Source organism: Parasteatoda tepidariorum, chromosome 11 (assembly GCF_982258835.1).
Source record: "Parasteatoda tepidariorum strain Cologne lab strain chromosome 11, Ptep-v5.0, whole genome shotgun sequence".
Lineage (NCBI taxonomy): Eukaryota > Metazoa > Arthropoda > Arachnida > Araneae > Theridiidae > Parasteatoda > Parasteatoda tepidariorum.
In genome coordinates, this window is record NC_141765.1 from 81,046,211 (window position 1) to 81,067,811 (window position 21,601).

The 21,601-nt window shown below is 28.7% G+C and overlaps 1 protein-coding gene across 3 annotated transcripts in view; it reads right to left on the minus strand.

The window, feature by feature from the left end:
• The window catches only part of LOC107446262 (A-type potassium channel modulatory protein KCNIP1), a 90,054-nt gene that overhangs the window by 14,824 nt on the left and 53,629 nt on the right, over window positions 1-21,601 (minus strand). For all 3 annotated transcript variants that reach the window (XM_087154910.1, XM_087154911.1, XM_087154909.1), the window contains exons 3-5: window positions 13,746-13,823; window positions 10,743-10,820; window positions 959-1,083 (exon numbers count right to left, since the gene is read on the minus strand). In XM_087154910.1, the coding sequence (XP_087011036.1) occupies window positions 959-1,083; window positions 10,743-10,820; window positions 13,746-13,823 (281 nt within the window). The remainder of the gene's footprint in view (window positions 1-958; window positions 1,084-10,742; window positions 10,821-13,745; window positions 13,824-21,601) is intronic.

Sequence of the window (21,601 nt, forward strand, 5' to 3'; positions counted from 1 at the left end):
AATTTATAAAAAAATTTAATTAGTATTTTAAAAGAAATGCATTACTTATGATTTAAATTCAGTAAATTATGATTAAATAAACTGCAATTAATTGGTAAGGTATACATTTCCGTAAAATACTAAAAAAATTTAAAGAATGTAAACAAATTACATTTTAAAAACTTTGAAAATTAGAATGAGGGTGCAAGTGATACTCCTGTCTATTCTATAATCAGGATACCTTACTGCAAGACCATATTTTTGACAGTTTACCAAGACGCGACCACATGACATTTATAATCTGAATAAGATAAAATATTTTTTTTTCTTCCGGTAAATCTGGGTTATTATTAATATTTTTAACTCCCAAATTCAGTTCAATAGATGACAAAACTCACTTATTTTAAAAGTTTTGACACTTTATATGATAAAAATGTAATTATAAGAGAAATGAAATAAATTGTAATATTTTACCCAACAATTCGAATTCTGCCACACCCATACTTCACATCTGCCTATAGGGCGGACCCATTCATACATCTATTCATTCATCCATCCACAAATCGTAATTTTTGACCTGAACCAGGGAACGGTCAATTTCCAATCCAGTACCGCCAGAGGTATAATTTGTCATGTGAACAAGGAGGACTTTGTGACCTGACAGATTTAACGTGTACCAGTCACCATTTACTACATGGAGAGTCTCACGAACGTGAGTCCAGCTCCCTGCCAACCAGGCTATCCCAGCCTAGGGTTCCAGTGCCGAAAGAAATCGGACACCGCCGATGTAAGGGATAGGAAGACCATATTACTTGATAGAATTTGAACAATCTCTGAACTGTTTTCTTATCATTTTGCCATTGATTTATTCTGCTAAATGTTTTATTAATATATGCATTATTAATTTTTAAACAATTTTCACGTCATTTGAAAAAGACAAATTTGCAATCCTACTTATAATGATATTAAAAAAAAAGACCTGTTTAAATCCTCTGTACATGAGCTGCAGTTCTCTTTTGTTAAATTTTGTTAACTGACATAGAGTATCAATTGCTTCAGGCTTGTAATGGGAATGATCTGCATCCATATCTTCCAAGTGACTATCTAAAAAAAAGTAATAAATAAATTGAGAACAAATATAGTATTTAAAAACAACTAACTCATTAAAGTAACCGACAACTTTTTTTAAAAAATATTCATATAAAGTTTTAAAAAACTAGTTTGTTTTATTATGTGTGCAAATTATTATCATTATACACGGCCATTTTTAGGTAAAATTAAGGCCTTTTTTTCTGCATTTACGCTAAACATTAAAAATAATTTATCGTATAAAACAAAAAATCCTTTGATGTTTTTATTGAGAAGGCTATCCAACTATTGAATTATTATCTTAACTGCTGAATTAAGGATCTATGAAGTTAAAAAAGCAAATTTTTAAAAATTCCATCACTTGTCTTTGCGAAAAAACATGCATAAGAAATGAAATTCTATTTTTCTCTCTTAGTCTGTAGCTCAAAACGTGTGGTATACTTATAAGCACTCATGAAAATTATATATATAAACAATTATTTTAAAAACAATATAAAATATCGTGTTTAAAGTGGTATAAAGTGTGAAAAAAGAATCTGATTTTGAGATAAACGCATTTAAAGACTTAGAATCATTAGTGTTTCCACTGTTATCACCTTGCCCAAAATTGCTATATCTTTGTTAAGAATTAAAGTACAAACAAAAGTAAATAATTTTGAGAAAGCTAAGATAGCAGGGATTCTAAATTCATAATAAACTCAACTTCGAAAATGTTACCCAAAATAATGTTTTTGCACTGGTCAGATACCTTAAAAAAGTATAGTTAACATCAACAAAGGTCTTTTTGCTTTAAATTTAATAGTTATTGTTGTTGCTAGACTAATGATATATAGATTTAATATCCGCTTCAGAACTGCGCTACCCAGGAATGCCTTTAATAACCTAGAAGATACATAGCCTAGCAGATAGCCTAGAAGATACATCTATTTATCGCAGTGCTACTATTGGTACAATTTTTTTTTTAAAAAAAGAAGGGAAAATTCATTAACAAATCCCATTTAGGTTTCCAGTAATAAATATTAACCTTTTAATGATGCTGAAAGATAATAGTTCCAATCTAATATTCTATTGTTATCATACACATTCCAAAATTAGCACACAAGTTTCCTAAAATAAGTCTCCTAAAATTTTATTTTAATGTGAAATTTAAACCATCTTATACAATTCCAAAATCTTGCTACATTTGACGTCTTGTAAGAATCTAAAAGATCTGCAGTTTATAAAACATGTAATGCTACATATCATGAAAGTACTGTATTTTTTCTCGTAGTCTGTAGCGTAATGTGCTATTTTTAAAAAAAAAAAAAATAGTGTAGGAAATAAAGAGATACAATAAAGCGTTTCCTGGGACTGGACTTTTAACGTTGGTTTAACTACAAGGTTTTATCTAACAATTATGAATTATATCTAATTTATCAATTCACTCACAACATATCTATGCCTACAAACGTAAATGTATTTTTGATCCAGTGGTCGGGCTTACTATGACTTAAACTTAATGATTCGATGGAGTGACTTTAAATATGCTAATAGGTTAGCTCAGTTTAGTTAGTGTGTATTTTAAGTTACGATATCAGACACAATAAATAAATGTCTCTAAAAAAATTCTCTGAATTGAAAAAAACTCTTTTTTTTCTCGATGGATTTAGATTTCTGATCCCAAAAATATGGGGAATATCGGCTAAATGGTCAGGAGAGCGGTCCACAGTTTAGATCCTTTAATGTTAATTTTACTTATTGCTTATTTCACTGTATCTCGAAAATTGCCTCTCTATGTAACGCAAATGCGGGTTAGTTCCATCAAATTTCTCCCAATGCTTTATCCAGTCTTCTGGATCGGGTTCAAAATTACAAGGCTATGATGAAGTTGAACATTAAAGTCGTTAACCCAAAATTGGGTCAACTGTTCAACGTCGGTTATTAATGTAAATATCTCAAAAACTTTTTAAGCGATTTGAAAATTTTTTGCAGGCAAGTATAAGATAAGTTTATCCAAAGATGCAAATCATAAATATTGCAAAATATAATTAATTGCAAAATATAACTTTGAGTAAATATTTATTATTTTCCTTAATAATAGTCGAAAAACTTTGTAATTGTAGGGTACACAATTTCTTACAACATTTTAAAGAAAGCAATTTTTAATGGCAGAATACAAATTTTGAGCGAAATTGGTCAGATAGTTCCTGAGAAATCGAATTTTGAAAAAGTAGTAATTTTAAAATTCGATTTCTCAAGAACTGTATGACCAATTTCACTCAAATTTTGAATTTTGTATTTATTAAAATTATTGAAAGTAGTTTAATTGTACGAACTAAGGTAGACAACGTTAAAGAGCACAAAAATATTATTAAAAGCAGACAGCTGTTTCGGATGCTCAAAGGGCAACCTTCATCAGTGCAACAGGTTGCACTGATGAAGGTTGCCCTTTGAGCATCCGAAACAGCTGTCTGCTTTTAATAATATTTTTGTGCTCTTTAACGTTGTCTACCTTAGTTCGTATTTTAGCACAAAGGTCGCCCACTTGTGTATTTAGTTTAATTGTAATTTTTACATTGAAGAAATTGCAGTTGTTTAACTGAATTTGTAGTAAAGTAGTTAACTGTCAACCAAAAGATGTAGTTTTTTCCCACAATGACATTTAGAACGTGCAAAATACATCCGAAGACGTCTTGCGGTTTATAAAAGACTTTATATGGAAGTCACGGAGTCCTTTACATGACAATTTTGGGATGTCCTACAGAAAGGCTGTGCTCTGTGAGAACTTGCAAGGCAAATTAGTGTAAATTTTTTTGAAAAATCCTGGTCTGTAATAAAATACAGAAGTTTCTATTTTAGAATTAACCCTGCCTTTACCTCCTTTTTTTTTTTTTTGCTTAACCCTTAGATTTCGTGTATCTACTCTTAGTATTTTACAAATTGTGTTTAAGTGTAATGACTTTTCATTTGTGACCCTATATATGTAGGGGGAGTCGAACAAGGCCAGGTGATGGGGTAAAACCGGGTACCTGTATTTTGGGGAAATGACTTCTGCTAGCAAATACACTCTGAATTACACTTTACTCGTCAAGAAGAAAGACCTACCGCATAGGCGTGTTGTTGTTGATTTATTCACGGTGTCTGAGTAGATAAGTTTGTTTTACTGTATCAACTCTCTATTGTTCTTTTTTATTTAAACTATCCTTATTTATTAGTCATTAGAATGATAATAATATTTAGTCCTATTATACGTTTACTAAAGATTCACACCCTAAAAAACAATAATGTAGCCCGTTTAGATTTAGTCCGATAAGTCGAGCTTTTCTGTTCCGTTTCGTTAACCACTGCTCTCGGAGTAAGACCCTTGATGTGTTTCTATGCTGGACCCATGAAAGCTGTAGTGCAGCAGAGGAAAAAAATAATAACATCAAACGCTGCACAAAGATTTTAGGAGCCCCATCCTCAAAGTATAAAAAGACTTATTTTCATAGTTAATAGAATTTTTGAAAACCCTTTATACAAAATTGTAGTTTTTTTATGGATATAAACACATTCTCTGCCATTTTCTGGTGAAAAAACATCGAATTTTGGTCAGGCCCTCAGTCGTCCTGGACCCCAGGACAGCGTCCTTCTCTTTCCCCTCTCTCTTGCAGTATAGCCTTGACTACATAGCATGCAAATTACATGTATAATTTTTTTAAATTGTCAGATAAAATAGAAAAGACGGCTACTTTTTCGCTGAAATTCTAATATTTCTAAATTTCTAATAGAGTTAACATGTGTATTCGGGGTATTAGGGTAAAACCAATTGGTTTGACTTTTTCTAGAAAAAAAAATCATTTATAAAAAAAGTAGTACATCAATGATTTTTCGAGATTAATATATTGTTTATAACTAAACAATATATATCTTTGTTGAATCAGACTATTTCTAGGTCAAACAGAATAGCACCAACAGGCCTTCAAATCCCCGGTAATTCTCCACCTTCCCATATATTTTTTATTTCATTTTTGACCAAGATTGGTAGTTTTTTTTTTTTGGGGGGGGGGGGTTGTTTCCTCTTTTAGTAAATTCCTTTTTTTTTTTCAAACACTCTTTCAATCATAAATTAATCCTTATTGATTTTGATCTCATAATTGGTTGACAGGTTGTTTCATTGACTATGGCCTTTGATTGACTTGGTCATTCCAGCGACTAAGTCCTTTTGTCGATAAGCTATTTCGTCATCAAAGTTGTCTTTTGTCATCAAGTCAGAAGTCATGACGTTAGATGTCTTTCGTCAAGTCGTCATCAAAACCGTCTTTGGGCCAGAAAGGGAGAATCCTTTCTGGCCCACAGTCACAGGTGTTATTCGCTCAAAGTTTTCCCCCTTCCCTTTACGATCACAGGTTTGAAGTTGACACTAATCCATCGCACTTGACGTTATCTTTCTTTCCATAGGGGTTGATAGTCATGATGCGCTTATCTCTGATTGGCGCCATTTCGATTCGTTAATATTTATTATTTGCAAAATGTTATGACTTTACAAAACAAGAAGAATAAAATTCGGAATTTTTAAAGACTGCTTTCTTTTCCGCGAGATTATTTTTAAAAATGCATTTATTGTAATTCGTTTTAAAATTTATTTATTGCTTTCGTTAATATTTATTATTTACAAGATGTTTGATTTTACAAAACAAGAAGAATAAAATTCAGAGTTTTTAAAGACTGCTTTCTTTTCCGCTAGATTATTTTTAAAAATGTATTTATTGTAATTAAGATATCAGTATTGTAGAGTTATTTCGTAATATTTTTAATCCCCTTTGCTCACAGCATTTTATAAAACATAAAGTAAGTTAAATATGAAATTTCTTAAGACATTTTTTTAGTGTGTGTTTATTATTAAAATTTATGTATTGATTATTTACAGCAATATTAGTAAATTAGTGTGATTTAATGCAGCCACATGCTAGGAACTAAACAGGACATGGAACATCATTCTTTTTGTCACTAATTTTTTATTATTAATTTATTAGTAATTTAATTCTAAATAGGTTATTCCATAATTGTGAGATCAAAAATTTTTTTTTTTTAGAATTCTTGACAAGGTAGAAAAACTACACATAGGTAGTCTTAAAGTAACATTTTAAAAAAGAAAATTATTAAAGATTGACGCTATCTATTAATTACAGTAAATGTAGCATAAAAATATTTAAAAGCAATTCCTTTTTAACACAGTTTAAAAGTGTTCGCTTTTCGTTCCACACCATTCTTCACTTGCAATAATAAAATTGTGTATTAATTATTTAATTCTGCTGTGATGAATCAGGATAATCTTTTATGAATCTTAATCATCTTCTCAAATATATATCTTTTAATAAAAATTTTAAAACTAGCGAAGAGTGGTGCTTATGAAAAAAAATTATTTTGAATGTTTCTAAAATATAGATGGAACAGTTGTGTTAATCAAGGCGCGAACATTTCATAACAAATAAAACAGCTATGAAATAAAACTAAGGAAATTTAAATATACACTACCGTGCAATAATAGATAAGACACTATCAATTTTTCACCTTTTTCTCTTTTTTTTTTTTTTTTTTTTTTTTTTTTTGAATTTCTCACAAAATACCTAGAAGATTATTTTATGAATTTCAAAAGTGTAATAAATTTTAAAAACTTCAGAGGTGGTCTAAGGGGCCGGCAATAAATTATGAGCGAAGACAAGTATTATAACATCTTATTTCAGAAAATGTAACAATAAATTTATTAACTCAAAGGACACTTTATTATTTGTAAGAAGTGCATAAAATTTCATAAGATTAGCTTACATATTATGAAAATATGGACATTTTTATAAAATAAATAAGTAAAAACTTTTATTTGTCATACGATTTTTTCCTAAAACAGGAAAAATACTTAATGAAATAAAAGTTTTAGGAGCAATTTTTTATTAAGCATGTTAAAATTAGGCAAAAAAAAACCCTTTAAAATACGTTTTTAAAGTAGTTCTTTCCCACCTGCGCTGAAAAAAATATTTTTTCCTAATTTTGCAGAATAATTGTTTGAAGATATTCAAATCGTTTTTTTCCCACGAGTTGCTAACTACAATTCCCGACAAAATTTTGAAAAAAATACTTAATACGCTCATATCTTGAGCAATTTTAAACGATTTACTTTCTGTTCAATTTTAAAATCATTATCTTGTAATTAATTAAAAATTGCTTCAAAACTTTTGTTCAATTTCAATCAATATTTTTAAGCTATAGCAAAAAGCAGCTACAAAATAATCCTCAAATTAGGGCAGTGTATGTTCTACATTTACATAGCTGTAAGAGGACCAATTGTACTCGATCTTGAAATAGTGAAAAATTCTTTTGATTGAGTTATTACCTATGATATGATAAGAAAACTTAAGATTATATTCAATTCAATGCTACTAACCTCGATTTCCGACCAATTCTTCGTGTAGGGGAATTTATTTATTATGCTGGATATAACCCAGATACTATTCAATAAATATATACTATATACACTAAACAGCTTAGAGGAGAGAAAAAAAATCCTAAAATTCGATACATTTTTATTTTTTTCGATATTTGTCTTAAATTTCATTTATACACATAAACATTTTAATTTAAGAATTAAGAGACTACTTTTTTTTGAATAATTTGAATCCTACTTTTGTTTAATTTTAATTTAAGAATTTATAAAATTAAATTAAATAAATTAAAATATTTCTATCTATAGCAATTTATAATAAAAAATGTTTACATGAATGTAACGGTAATTTTAAAATAAAGTTATGATATATTTTACAAAAACAGGAATGAAAACTTAAGTTTTTTGAATGATACTGAATCTAATTTTATTGAAAAATCATTACTTTGCTAACAAAATTAGTTTATCTTACACAACTCAATAAAATATTAATACAGTAACATATTCGCAAGTTTCTCTAAAGTATTATAGTATTAAGTTTTAACAAATTATGCCGAATAGATTTTTCCTTATTATTTTACGTCTTCTATATATATTCTATAATATTCATTAAGTGTTCTAAAATGAATGTTTCAAAGAGAACTATTTTATTTCGCCTCAACTTGAGACTGATTTTAGATCTCGGAGTTCTATAGTTATTAAGGTTTATGCTATTAAACTATTTTTAAAAGAAATTAAATAGAGACGTACGAAGAAAGATTTGGAAAGAGAGCTCTTCTTATTATTGCCATACCATAAACCTTCGACACATATTAATCAGGCCTTACAATTTTTATTTCGTCGCACCTTCAAACTGATTCTAGATCTCTGAGTTCTACAGTTATTAAGGTTTATGCCATTAAACTATTTTTAAAAGAAACTAAATAGAGACGCACAAAATTCTTATGCGGCTTTCACACTTATGTACTTAATTTATCAAGGGCTTAATACTGGATTTGAATATGTATTTTACCAGGTTAATGCACAAAACGCATCAAGTGCATTACACAGCATATGCGCGCGTAACGTACCAGGTAAAATATAGGTCTAAGTATGATTTTATCGGGTACAAAGAAAATTTAAATACTACAACTATTAAGGACTCATCTCCCCTTAAACTCTGCTTTCTTTCCCTTATTTCCTTTGACATTCGTTCATGTGCAAAATTATTTTGTGATTTATAAGTTCTGATAGAAAAATACTCTTCCTCTCTTTTCTTTTCTAAATTCCAATAAATATTAAAAAAAGACAAAACTTGAAATCCATTTCCAATCAAATTCAATTCCAGAAGAATTTTAAAAAAAGGTAATTAAGCAGATGTTTCGGAATAAAATGAAAAAAAAATTTTTTTACTTCAAAAAGCTTCTCCAAAAGTAGTTTAAAATTCATTACTATTTATTATTCTCATTAAAATTTTTTTAAGTAATCAGTAAAATAGATGTTATAAAAATCAAAGGTGAAATTTAATCTCGTAACAATACTATAAAATGCAAGTAAATATATTTTTTTAAAAATTTTTAATCGGATCTTTTAATAAAATTATTATTTTTCAAATATTTATTTTTATTGCATTTAAAATAGAGAATATTTGTATGTAAATACGATATTAAAAGCTATATTGATAAAATTTTTATTTCATTGCAAAAAAAAAAAAAAAAAATAATAGTACGTAAAAAAGAAAATAACAGCAGCGAAAGAATATAGTTTCTTTTTCCTCTTTTTTTTAATCAATAGTTTTACAGATCTGTTCATCAAGTAGTTTTAAAAATTGTTTATTAAATTTATTTTTTCTAAACAATTTCAAGTCAGTTTCCAAAATAAAATATTTTTTTAAATATATTAGGAAAAATACGTACCAAGTACTTTGAACTAATTTAAAAATAAATAAATAGCTTAAAAATTATATTTTAAATTTTCGCACGAAAATACAGTCTCCTTTTTTATTAAGATTTACTAATACACCATTTCTCCAAAAAGAAAATTTTTAAAAAAATATTTCATGATATCAGTATATATTTATTTTTCCTTCAAAATTCACGTGAAAATGATTTAAAAAGAAAATTCATAAATAGTCTTCTTAGGAAAACCTTTTTTTTAATGTTCAGTAAACAAAGTTTTTTTTCCATTATTAATGCAAAAATTTCTCCTCGTTACATACTTAACCGGAAATGAATTTTCATAATTACCAAATTTATTTCTCAGACATCTGTCTAATCTTGACGTTGCCTAAAAAACGTAACTACATGATTATATACACTCTTTTGAAAATATTTATGCGTCGTGAACGAGGAGACTAATTTAAGTCACATTCATTAAATCGAGAATCAAATCATTAAGCATTACGTTAATTACCATTGACCGCAAGAAACTGAACAGTATAACACTATTCTATTTATATATAATATAAATTTAAAATTTTCTATAGGTGTGTTTTTATACTTATATATATATATATATATATATATATATATATATATATATATATATATATATATATATATATATATATATAGCAATTTTTGGTATTTATTTTAATTTTTCGTTACTATTTTATTTGTAGTTGAATGAATGCTTCAAAAATTCAGATTGATAAAAGTTTAATTCTCACAAATAAGTATGTGTGTATATGCTACCACCACAGAAAAAAAAAAAACATTCTTAACTTCTCTCACATTTTTTCCATTTCAATTCAATTTTAGTGACTTTTTTGTATTAATACTTTCAGAACACAAAAAAATACTGAATTACGGCGATACATTCCTTTAAAACGAAGTCCATAAAAAGTTAATTTCAGTAATAACATGAAAAATACCTAGTGCATAGCTTAATTTAAAATACTTCTAATATACTAGTATGCAACTTCTTTTGAGAGAATTGGTGAGTTTCTAGTCTTCAAGGTACTAAAATACGCCAATGCCAATCTCATTGTGTAATCCCCAAACTTTCTCTGAGTTCTTCCTCCCTTTCTGCGACTGACCATCACATTAATAGCAGGTGTGTTCTGGGGGGGGGGGACTGTCTTGAGTAGTACAATAGTTATCTTTTGGGTCGGAGAGGATATCTACAAATGAATTAACCGTCTCAACATCTTTCTTTCTTATTGATACTTTAACATTCTTTTTTTCCTTATTTTTGTTTTGCTTTCAGTTAGTAACCATTGTAACGTGGCAATTAATAGGGGCTAAAAGTAGTTCCTCAAAAATTTTGAATAAGCTATTTATTACAAGACCTATCTTACCTATTGAAGAAAAGAGGGACCCAAAACTGCTCCTTCTCCTCTTCTTGGGATGTCTTACCTTTTTAAAAACGTGGCTGACTGAAAGAAAATTAATAAAAAGAAATGCTTAAAATAATTTCATTAATATTCATAACATAATAATAATTAATTCAATTGATAGACTATTAGAGAGAGAAAAAATTTAGAGCAGCGAAACTTTTAAAAGCAATTTTAATTAATAATATTTTTACATTTATAAATATATTTTATACATAATAATGATTGAAGAACAGTCACTATTTTAAAAGAAAAATCAGACTCAATAGTGATAAAAAAAGGATATTTTTGATTTCTTTATTTTATCATTAATTATCCTTTTCATTAGAGATAATATTTTATTTATTATTTGTGTGTACCAGGGCTTGAAGATTTTTAAAGTCCTGCTATGCATGTTAATCTTAAATATACAAATTCATGCATGAGGGAAACTTTTACTTGGCTGAACATCTTTTCCGAATCAATTAAGAATGTACCTATCATTATTCTGTTTCAATAATGATATTAACAACGAATCTACATCAACATTCTTATTATTAAGGTATTATCAGTAAGTGCACGATCTTCGACATGTTATTTTAAAATGATGTTACACTCACTAATTTCAACGTGTATGTGTTAATTATTTTCTTATGTACAGCGATTGGGGTAGGTAAACACTTTTTAAGAAGCAGTAATTTATTTTATAAATTCTTATGTACGTTTTTAAATTCAATAACATTTCGACCTCATAAAATATAATCATAAAATTTATTTATTTATTTGGTGCCGTTTATCCGTTTGATCTGGCATCTAAGGGATTCTTTTTAAAATGTGAGGGTGTCTGGCCGAAGTTTTAAAAAATTCTTGCGAAAAATTATAAATGAAGAATTACACAAGATTGGAAAAAGATTTATCTCCAATAATCTTGCAGTTAATGCTAAAAAACCAAATTTATTGACTTTCATCCAGTTAACCAATCTAAAAATAATATTTCAATCATTTTTCATTCAAATAATTTCTCTGTCACAGCTTGTGATTGCATTTCATTAGAATCGGTTTTGTCTATAAAATGTATAAGCTTCACTGTTGACCAGGGCCCACGCTAAGCATTCGTCACCTATCTGTAAAATCGTAAATTTAGCGATTAAAATTGTGTTTTGGGGAAAGTATTGGCGAATAATTTTTTTCTGCTGGAAAGAAAAATATATATTTAACTCGATCCTCAAAATTACGTCAAAATGAATTTTTCTAAACAAATCAGTATTTTTTATTCCATTGCAGTAATTTTCGGTAGATGCGCCGCATGTCCAATTAGATTTGAATCCAAGTAATATAAGCCTGAAACAAACTACCGTAAAATAGTTTTCAGGGGGGGGGGGAATTGATCATAAAAATAAAGAGATCATAAAAATATTCGATAAGATCATAAACATAAAAATATAAGATTTGCATTTGGCAAAGACTTTCGAAAATTGGCGAATACTTTTGATATGTGGCTAATTTATTGGCTAATAATTTGAAATCCTTAGCGCGGGCCCTGGTCGACCATAACCTAAAATGAAAGTCTCACATTAGTTATTTGAGGAACATATAAAGATTTATTTTAACTGAATTTTATCAAGAAAAATTGTGAGTTCAAATGTTTTACGAAACACATATAGTGCATGAGCAAACACAATAGTTAGCTATGGAATCTCTGTATGGGGCGGAGATTACAACAATAATATTAGCTGTTTAATCAAAATCCGAAACAAATTTATAAATGTTTTCATATAGCAATTTTTCAATCTCAGTTAAAAATTATCGCTGTCTTAAAATTTTTCCATTAAATCATCTATTTGTTTATAAAATTTAAATTTATTTTAAAATTTTTTCTTTAATTCATGAAACAGGAGTATAATACAGTCTTAGATAAATTAATTGTGTCTTTGTATTCCTTTTGCTCATAAAGAAATTCTGCTTAAATTTTTTATGTATAGGATTTAAATTGTACGATAATTTACCTCCACTAATAAAATGAGAAACTTCTATTTTAAGTTACAAGAAATTGTTAAAAGCATTTACTGGATAGCACAGAAAATTTCATTAGTTTCTTTCCAGAGTTTCTGGTTTTATGTCATAAATTCCGACTCAGGACACTGCAAGTCTCATGTATTGTGTTTTACTATGCAAATGTTAGTTCATCCTCCAATTACGTCATGTGATTTCGGCTGATGCTTAACATTTTAAAAATATTGTAATTTGATTTTCATTTATTTAAAGACTTCGAATAACTGATGTGATTTTTTTAATCATTTTTTCGTTAATTTATAAGTTTTCTTATCTGCATCTCAATCTATTGGAAAATATTTGAAACAGAAGCATAGAGAGGATAAATATATGCATAATTTATGATTTATTTATGAGAATTATAAATTTATGAAAACTGTCGATGACATACAACCTGTATATATTGAAGTTTTGTTTATAAACTTTAGACCATAGTTGCGTAGCGAAGCATATAACCATGGTTTAAAAAATATTCTCTTTAAATGATTTATGAGGTCAGATTTAACGGTTAAAGTTTTATGACTGTGTTTAAGGATACTCTTTGAAATGATTGACCAAGAATATTACAAACAGGACCTGATCTAGAAAATCCGGGGTCCTAGGAGCAAAACTATAGGGAGCCCCCTGATTGTTACTTTAAACCAAATTTGCATTTTGTTCAATTATAAAGTGTTTTTAAATTATTTACAACACGAGTAAATTGCGATATATTAATAAATTTAAATTTATACTTATTTAAATTTTTGTTAACTTATATTTCTAATAGACAAATTCTTCAGAAAAACATAAATAGAATATATTTGTAACAGTCAGAGGGTCCACAGAAAAGATGGAGCCCTAGGCCTCTCAGGCCTTATGATTAATCAGGCATTGATTACAAAGAATTTTTTCTTAATTTAAGTAAATTTTTTAGTGTGAACATATAATATTTCTTACTTTTATTGGCCCAGTAGCGCATATTTTTCACTTCTGGAACATCTTGCTCTTCTGGTTTGTTACCATTTAAAGCTGTATCTAAAATATTAAAGAGATTCATAATATATAACTATACTAAGAGCAATTAGATTATCAATAGAAATAAACTCTTAAAATGTAACAAAAACGCAGTAAGCATTTAAAATCTGGTTTGTATCATAAAAAGAAATTAAACCGTTGAAAATAGGTTTGAATTGTGATACTTGCAAAAATATAGAAATCCAGTAGTTAAGGAGCAAAAATAAGATTCGAGAAGAAAAAAAAATTCCGTCGAAGTTTTTATTATTATTTATTTTAAGAAATTCTTTTGGTTATGTCTCAGTATGGATTAACTAAGTTTTTCTCCTCTGGGGAAGTGAGCGTCGTCTCCTAGGTCAAAAAACGCAACTCAAAATAGTTTTTTTTTGAAGACGTTTCACAAGCAATGCTCTTACATTAAATGAGTACCAATGTAATATGTTTTGTTCGTAATATGTTATGTGCATCTAATATGCATAAGTGACCCATAGTGAAATGTTACCTAAATTGTCAACTTTCAAAAAAATTTCATTGCTTGCCAAAATTAATGTTGAATGAAGTAAAAAAACATTTTGGTAATATTATTGTTTGAAAAATGGCTACTTTCTTGATTCTTAGACGACCTTTTTTTCACTAATAAAATACTGTATACGATTTTACTATTCTCAGCCCCCCCTTTTTTTTGCTGTAGGTCGCGTTGGTCAAGAATCGTGAAATTGTTTTTTTTTTTTTTTTTTTTTTTTTTTTTTTTTTTTTTAAAGTTTGTTTTGTCCTCACTAAAAATAATGGTGTTCTTGATAGGTAGAAATTATTTTTGGCTCTATTTTTCTATCAATGGCAACTTCTTTAAGATCTTTGAGATAATCCTTATTACTTATGTGTTATTCAACCACGTTAAATAGTTATTTCGAACGAAAATAAGGCGACGACAAATTATCATTAAAAAATGATCTTTAATAATAAAACTACCAGTCGGATTGTGTTACATTAATAATAGTGAAAGTTCAATTTAAATACCTAAACATCCAAAGAGTTGTTATAACATGAAATGCGTGTACAAAAATATGGTTAATATTTTTATATAAAAATGAAGTACTGAACTCCTTTTGACAATGCATGAAAAAGAAAGAGGAAACTGCTAGAATGATTGGTAATAAAACACATGATTTTTAAATTGTTTGTTAATTATTTTTATAAAATACCATTTCAAATAATGCGATCTAAGAGACGAGACTTTAAAAGTAGCTAACAATATCATGTGATTTCCACAGGTTATGATTTGAAAATAAACCCTCCAAAACAGAAGAGAAAGGAAACAAATTAATTATGATTGATAGTTAAAAAGGAATTTTCAGATTGTGAATGAATACACATGTGACTGCTTTTTGCATGAAACTGCCATTTTTGCTTATGATTACCAATATTTCATCTAGATCACGACTACCTAGGATTAGAATCTTTCGGAAAGAATTGGGGCTGGAAAATAACAAATGTAGAATACTATCCTTTATTTTTACAAGCAAAAAACCTGCTTCCTAGTCACATTTAATGATTATATTTTGTAAATGTAACAAAGGTAGTAGAGCCACTTGCAGCTTCCAAAAATTGGATATGAAATTCTCTACAATTAGGAAAAATTGTAAACGACTTTCGTGTATCAATGTTTTTGCAGAAGAAGATACTGATAATAATGATGAAAATGATTATGGCAATTTACAAGCATTCTTGATAAACGATGAAGAAAATACAATTAGGGGTATTGTTATTAGTAGGTAAGAAATGTTTTTGTTAAAATGTGGAAGAACTAATTGAATGATTGAAATATAAAAAAATAGATATATTATGCATTGAAAGGGTCATTTCTTCCTGTTATAAGCTTTTTTTCTTCTCTAAAAACTAACTTTATTTTTTGAATAAAACAATTACAGACCTGGCAACTTTATATTGTATATTAGAGCATATAACTACAGAATATTGAGCAATTATTAATAATTGAAAATCAGCTTAAATCTACTCAAATTAATTCGTTATCAATTTGATGGACTCTGATTCAATATAAATATTTCGTATTTTGTCCATATTATAATAAATAATATATATTAAATATAATAAAATATTATATATTAAATATAATAAAATATTATATATTAAATATAATAAAATATTATATATTAAATATATTATATTAAATATATTAAAATTTATTACTATTATTACAATGCTTACTATATGACACTGGTTTGAACCATCTTACACTGTCTATATGCAACTAATCAACGCTTCCATTAATTTCTTTTTGCTAGTAACTCCTATAATTTTGAAAATTTGTCTTGGAGTTTGTGACTTTGAACTACATTTTATATTGTTATTTGGAATGCGACCGCTATCTTTACTTTAAAATATTTCAATTTTTGAAGAAATTTTTTGTACCTAAAACTTTAACCGTATTGGCGCATTTTGACTATTGACTAAATTATCTATCCTATATTTAAAATAATAACTAAATGAAGAAGCAGCATAAATTGTGGCGTTAATTTTAACTACCCACTACTAATAATTTACAATATACCAAACTCACCAATCAATCTTTTGGCAACTGGCTTATTAGGTTTCAATATTTTAGAAAGGTGTAATAAAATCTAGAGTTCAATATAGAAAAACTTTCCACAATTTCTGAGAAATTTGGGCTGTAACGATATTTTAAAACTCCAATGATTTCTTTTTACGTTTTGTCTTTCCTTAGCAAGGGTGTAATTAAGTTATATACAAATTAGGTGTGGTGGGTCACTCAAATGATTAAAATATACCTTTTTGATAATTTTAATTAATTCTGAAAATATCTATATTGTTTCTAAAATTTAACTCATGTTTATCTTTTATTGTTACAGATGCTGTGTGATGTTGGTGATTGCCATATTTTGTTTTATTTAATATTTTATAACCGTCGTTGAACAGCCGATCTAATTTTTTGGTTTACGACTACTAATGTTCAACTCCGTATCCTTGTAATTTTGAACCCAATCCAGAAGACAAGGGAACTCGTGGATCAAGTATTGGGAGAAATTTGCCTTCGTGGAGAACTTTTTGATGGAACTAACCGCATTACATGGAGAGGAAGACCACGAGAACCTCCCGTTACGTACGTTAAAGGAGGATTTTTTAAAATGATGTATAATTGATTCTTTAATTTCAGTTTACTTTATTGTATTGCAAGTAATGATCAGGTAAAACATTCCTAAAATTTCATATTTCTAACACAATCAAGTGTGTTTATTCTGCAATTATGTACCTAAATTCAAAATTAATAACACACTTTTAATTTGATTTGAGAATTTATAGTTCTCATCAAATATAATTGTGTTATTATGAAGAAGTTCATTTAATAAACAAAGTTTATTGCAATAATTTTTATTCATTTACACAAATTATTAAGTGTTTTTTAGTATTATATGTAGGATTTTACTAAGGTTATACACTGCCGTGTCATAGAAAAACTAACATATAACTAACTAACGTGTAAGCGACATAAAATTCAAAATTGAGATTTTTATACATTTGGCGTTTTTGTATAAAAATCTGTCTATTGATAAAAAAAATGTTTCTCAAAAACAAATTTCGTTTCATCAGTATTTGAAATTCGATTTTAAAGTTCAATAAAAAAAAATTAGTTGTCAACCCACTTTTTTCGAAATCTACCGTGAAGCACTTGCGTTGTTTTTTTAATTCCACTGCAATACGGGTTAAACAAAATAGTTATACAAAATTTTTCTTTGTGTAACATAAAATCAAACTTATATTTCGTTCGAAGAAGTTTCCTTTTAGTTTAACAAGAGAAACCTCATAAGCGAAAATCTATCAATTTAACAGAATTTCCCCCTCCATTCTATAAAGAAAGTATATAAATTTATCAGGATTCCTCTGTTTATACGCCCGATGAAAATTTGATAAAAAACACTGAAATTCTTTGTTCTGTCAACTTCTAAATAAGTTACAAAGCATTGGGTTAAATGTTATTTATCCTTCATTTATTTTGATAAGATTCTGGCAAAAAAGTAACTTCTCCGTATTATTATTTTTTTTTTGTTGCTAAAATAAAAGCATTTTCTTATTTTGGGTGAAAAATAATAAATTCATAAAAGTGGGTGAATTGATAAATGTGTTTAGTACAAATTGCCTTTATTATTCTTAATAACTTCGTAAATTTCCACTGGCTAATTATGGAAAATTTGTGATGCATATGTTACCGGCAAAGTATGAAACGCCGGCATTGTATAGAATGACTAGGCATTGTATAGAATGCCTGACGTTTTTAGGCAAAGTATTACATGCGAGAAGTATTGCATACTTTGCCTAGGCATTGTATAGAATGCCTAGGCATTCTATACAATGCCGGATGCTATTTAGACAAAGTATGAAATAAACGTCCTGTTGAGGTTATTATGTAAATGATGTGCATGTTACAGTGAATGAGCGAAGTCGGTGGTTGTTGACTTTCATCGGTGAATGTTGACATTTACATAGTGGCTTTGGTGAATGCCAGAAATATTTATTACATCCGATTTGATATTAATTTATTCGTGGATATAATTACATTTATTCGATATTTTAATACTTACTGACGATAGATTAGAAGAAACATCAGTGTTTGGAGTATCGGGCAAATGTATACCGGGCAGTGACCCTTGACCTTAAAAAAACATCAGTGTAGGGCATAGGTTCCCAAAGTGGTCCAGGTGCACCCCCAGGGGTCCGTAGGAGACCACACGGGGGTCCACGTAGACGTGAAAAGAAAACAGGGGTTCACAAGTTGCAAATGGGGGTCCACGAAAAATTTTCTGGTTTTCATAATAAAGAACAAAACTTTTGGCTTGGATTTACCTTAAAAACTTTGCAAAAACTTTGAAGTCGGACACTAAAGGCGAATCGATAGTCCTGAGTGATTTTTTTTTACAGAAAAATCTATTCCATTTACAAATATAATTTCGGTGGCAGCAGATGGAGCTCCTGCCATGTTCGGGTGATATCGTGGGTTTATAAGCTATCTTAAAAGAATTATACCAGGACTAATTGCAATTCACTGTGTCATCCACCGACAACACCTTGTAGCGAAAAATTTGAGTGATAGATTGCCCCAATCGCCTCAATTTATGATTAACGCAGTTAATAAAATAAGAAGCAATGTTTTGAATACCCGTTTATTTGCACTATTGTGCGATGAAAATGATGAAGATTTCCAACGACTACTCTTGCATACTGAAGTACGCTGGCTGTCGAAAGGTGCATGCTTATCGAGATTTTATTCACTTTTCGAATCAGTGATAGAGTGTCTGGAAACTGAAACACCAGATTTAAAAGAAAATCTGATCAAATATAAAGCGGATATTGCGTACTTAACAGATTTATTCATAAAATTCAATGACGTTAACTTGCAGTTACAAGTGGACAGCCTTAATTTAATAAAAACAAAGGGGGTAATTTCGGCTTTTCTTGGTAAATTGAAATTAGCACCAACGAGGAACTAACTGAAGGTGGAATTTAAAAAAAGGCTATCAAACACTTTGGCTGCAGGCAGAAATCCCCGAAAAATATCCTGAGCTATGGGAAATTGTGAGAAAATTTTTGATAGCGTTTCCCTCGTCATATCTTGTCGAAAGAAGTTTCAGTGCCGTTACCAACCTGCTGTTAACAAAAAATATTGCAGATTGAACATCACAGAATGGGGAGATTTGAGATTACTTCTTACAAAACTGAAGCCAAATATTGATAATTTGCTGTCAATTCATCAAGTGCATCAGTCTCATTAAAAGTATGACTATTTTTTATTGTTGATTTACATTTCTGAGTTCATTGTTGATTTTTTTGTAATAATAAATGTTTATAATTTTGTATAACCACAAGTATTATTTTAATAAATAGGACACAAGAAAATGTGCTACTTTTTCTCCCTTCTTAGCACCCCCAATTTAGGGCGATATTTCTTAGGAGTTTTGGGAATACAGTAGAAATGTAGCAGCAGGGGGTTTACCGAAAATAGTAAAACTTTGAAAGTGGTCCACGAGAAAAAAAAGTTTGGGAACCTCTGGTGTAGGGTATACCGGGCAAAAGTGCCACTGCCCGGTATACATTGGCCCGGTATACCCTACTCTGATGTTTCTTCTAATCTATCGTCAGTAAGTATTAAAATATCGAATAAATGTTAAACTATCGATTTCGGTCATTCACAGCAACATGCATTTCTCAAAAATAAGAATTTTATTATGAAAAAATACTGAGAGTGCCATTGAAAGACATTTATTCAAAATGTGGAAAGAAAATTACAAAGTTATGCAAAACAAAATTTATGCCTTTCTTAGTAAGGGAAACAAAATTTTCATGTAAAAAATATGAAATTAACCTACTTGTTGCTATATGGCAGGCTTGTATGACATTTTGAATAGCATTTCATTAAATTTTTCCATGTTAATTTCATTAAATTCCTCCATTTCCATGTAGCACAGTAAAGAAATAATTTTTGTTCTTAGTCAAAAGTCACGAGCCACGCGTTGAAAGTCACAAGCCTTCCCAAGTGATATTTGAAGCGAATCGGAGATGTATTTTATACTTTGCCGGTTTCTCATTTGGCAATCTATAGAATGCCTAGGAAATGTGTGGAATATAAATCATTTCATACTTTGCCGGCTAATTTTAGGCCTTCTATACAATGCCTAGTCATTCTATACAATGCCGGATTTCATACTTTGCCAGTAACACATACAAAGAAAGTCTATGTCAGTTAACAGGGCTCCCCTATCTGTACTATAAAAAAAGTTATTTTATTTTATTTATTATTTTGTTTAGACAAGGAGTCCGATATCGCTAACAGAATTCCTCTATATGTATTATAGAGAATTCTGTTTTTTTAAAGGCTTGATGGTTAACAGGATTCCTCTGTCTGTAGTATAGAGAAAATCTGTACCAGATAACATATTTTCTCTGTCTATACTAATCGGAAATTATGTTGCATACAAATAAATTCTGTAGATTTAACAGATTTTTCTTTTTACAAGCTACAGTAGAAAGCTTGTAGGTTACCTAACAGAATTTTTCCGTTAATTTTACAATTGCTTAAAGTGTTAACTCTGGGAGAGAACTGATTTTCCATATTATTGATTTATCGAAATTTAGTAATCCTCAGAACGTAATTCTCAGAAATGGACATTAGTAATCCTCAGAAATGGACATGAACCGTTCTTCTTACTTAGTCTTCAAATAATAATGAGTTAATTAGAATTGTCTTTAAAGCATAACTTTACAAAATTGTCCATTTCTTCGCCAGGCTCATTTCTTCGATTTAAATGGCAGAGCTTAAAATTTATTCAGTTGCCCCTTTTAATGAAAAGTGCACGTCGTATTAAATTAAGACTCAAAATGATGTCTGTTTTAGAAAGAAAAACTTAGAACCCGGAAGGGAAAACTTGGGATTGTCATATTGAGATATTAGCAAAGCAGTTAAAAAAAAAAAAAAAAAAAAAAAAAAAAAAAAAAAAACTTAATTGGCAAATTTTTTTTCTGAATTTAAAGCCCTAACTACTGGCTTATGAGGTGACTATAAAAAACTCCTAATGAAAAGAAATATGTGCAATTAATAGTATAAAATTTAAATCACATTAAACTGAATATAGAATTAAAATGAACTTTTAATACATTTGAAAATGCATTGTTCCTATAATTTTAATTATGTTCCTTTTATGAAGTTAGTACAAAATAATAACAGTGGTCAATTTTACAAATTTTATAAAAAAATTGAAGCATAAAAATTT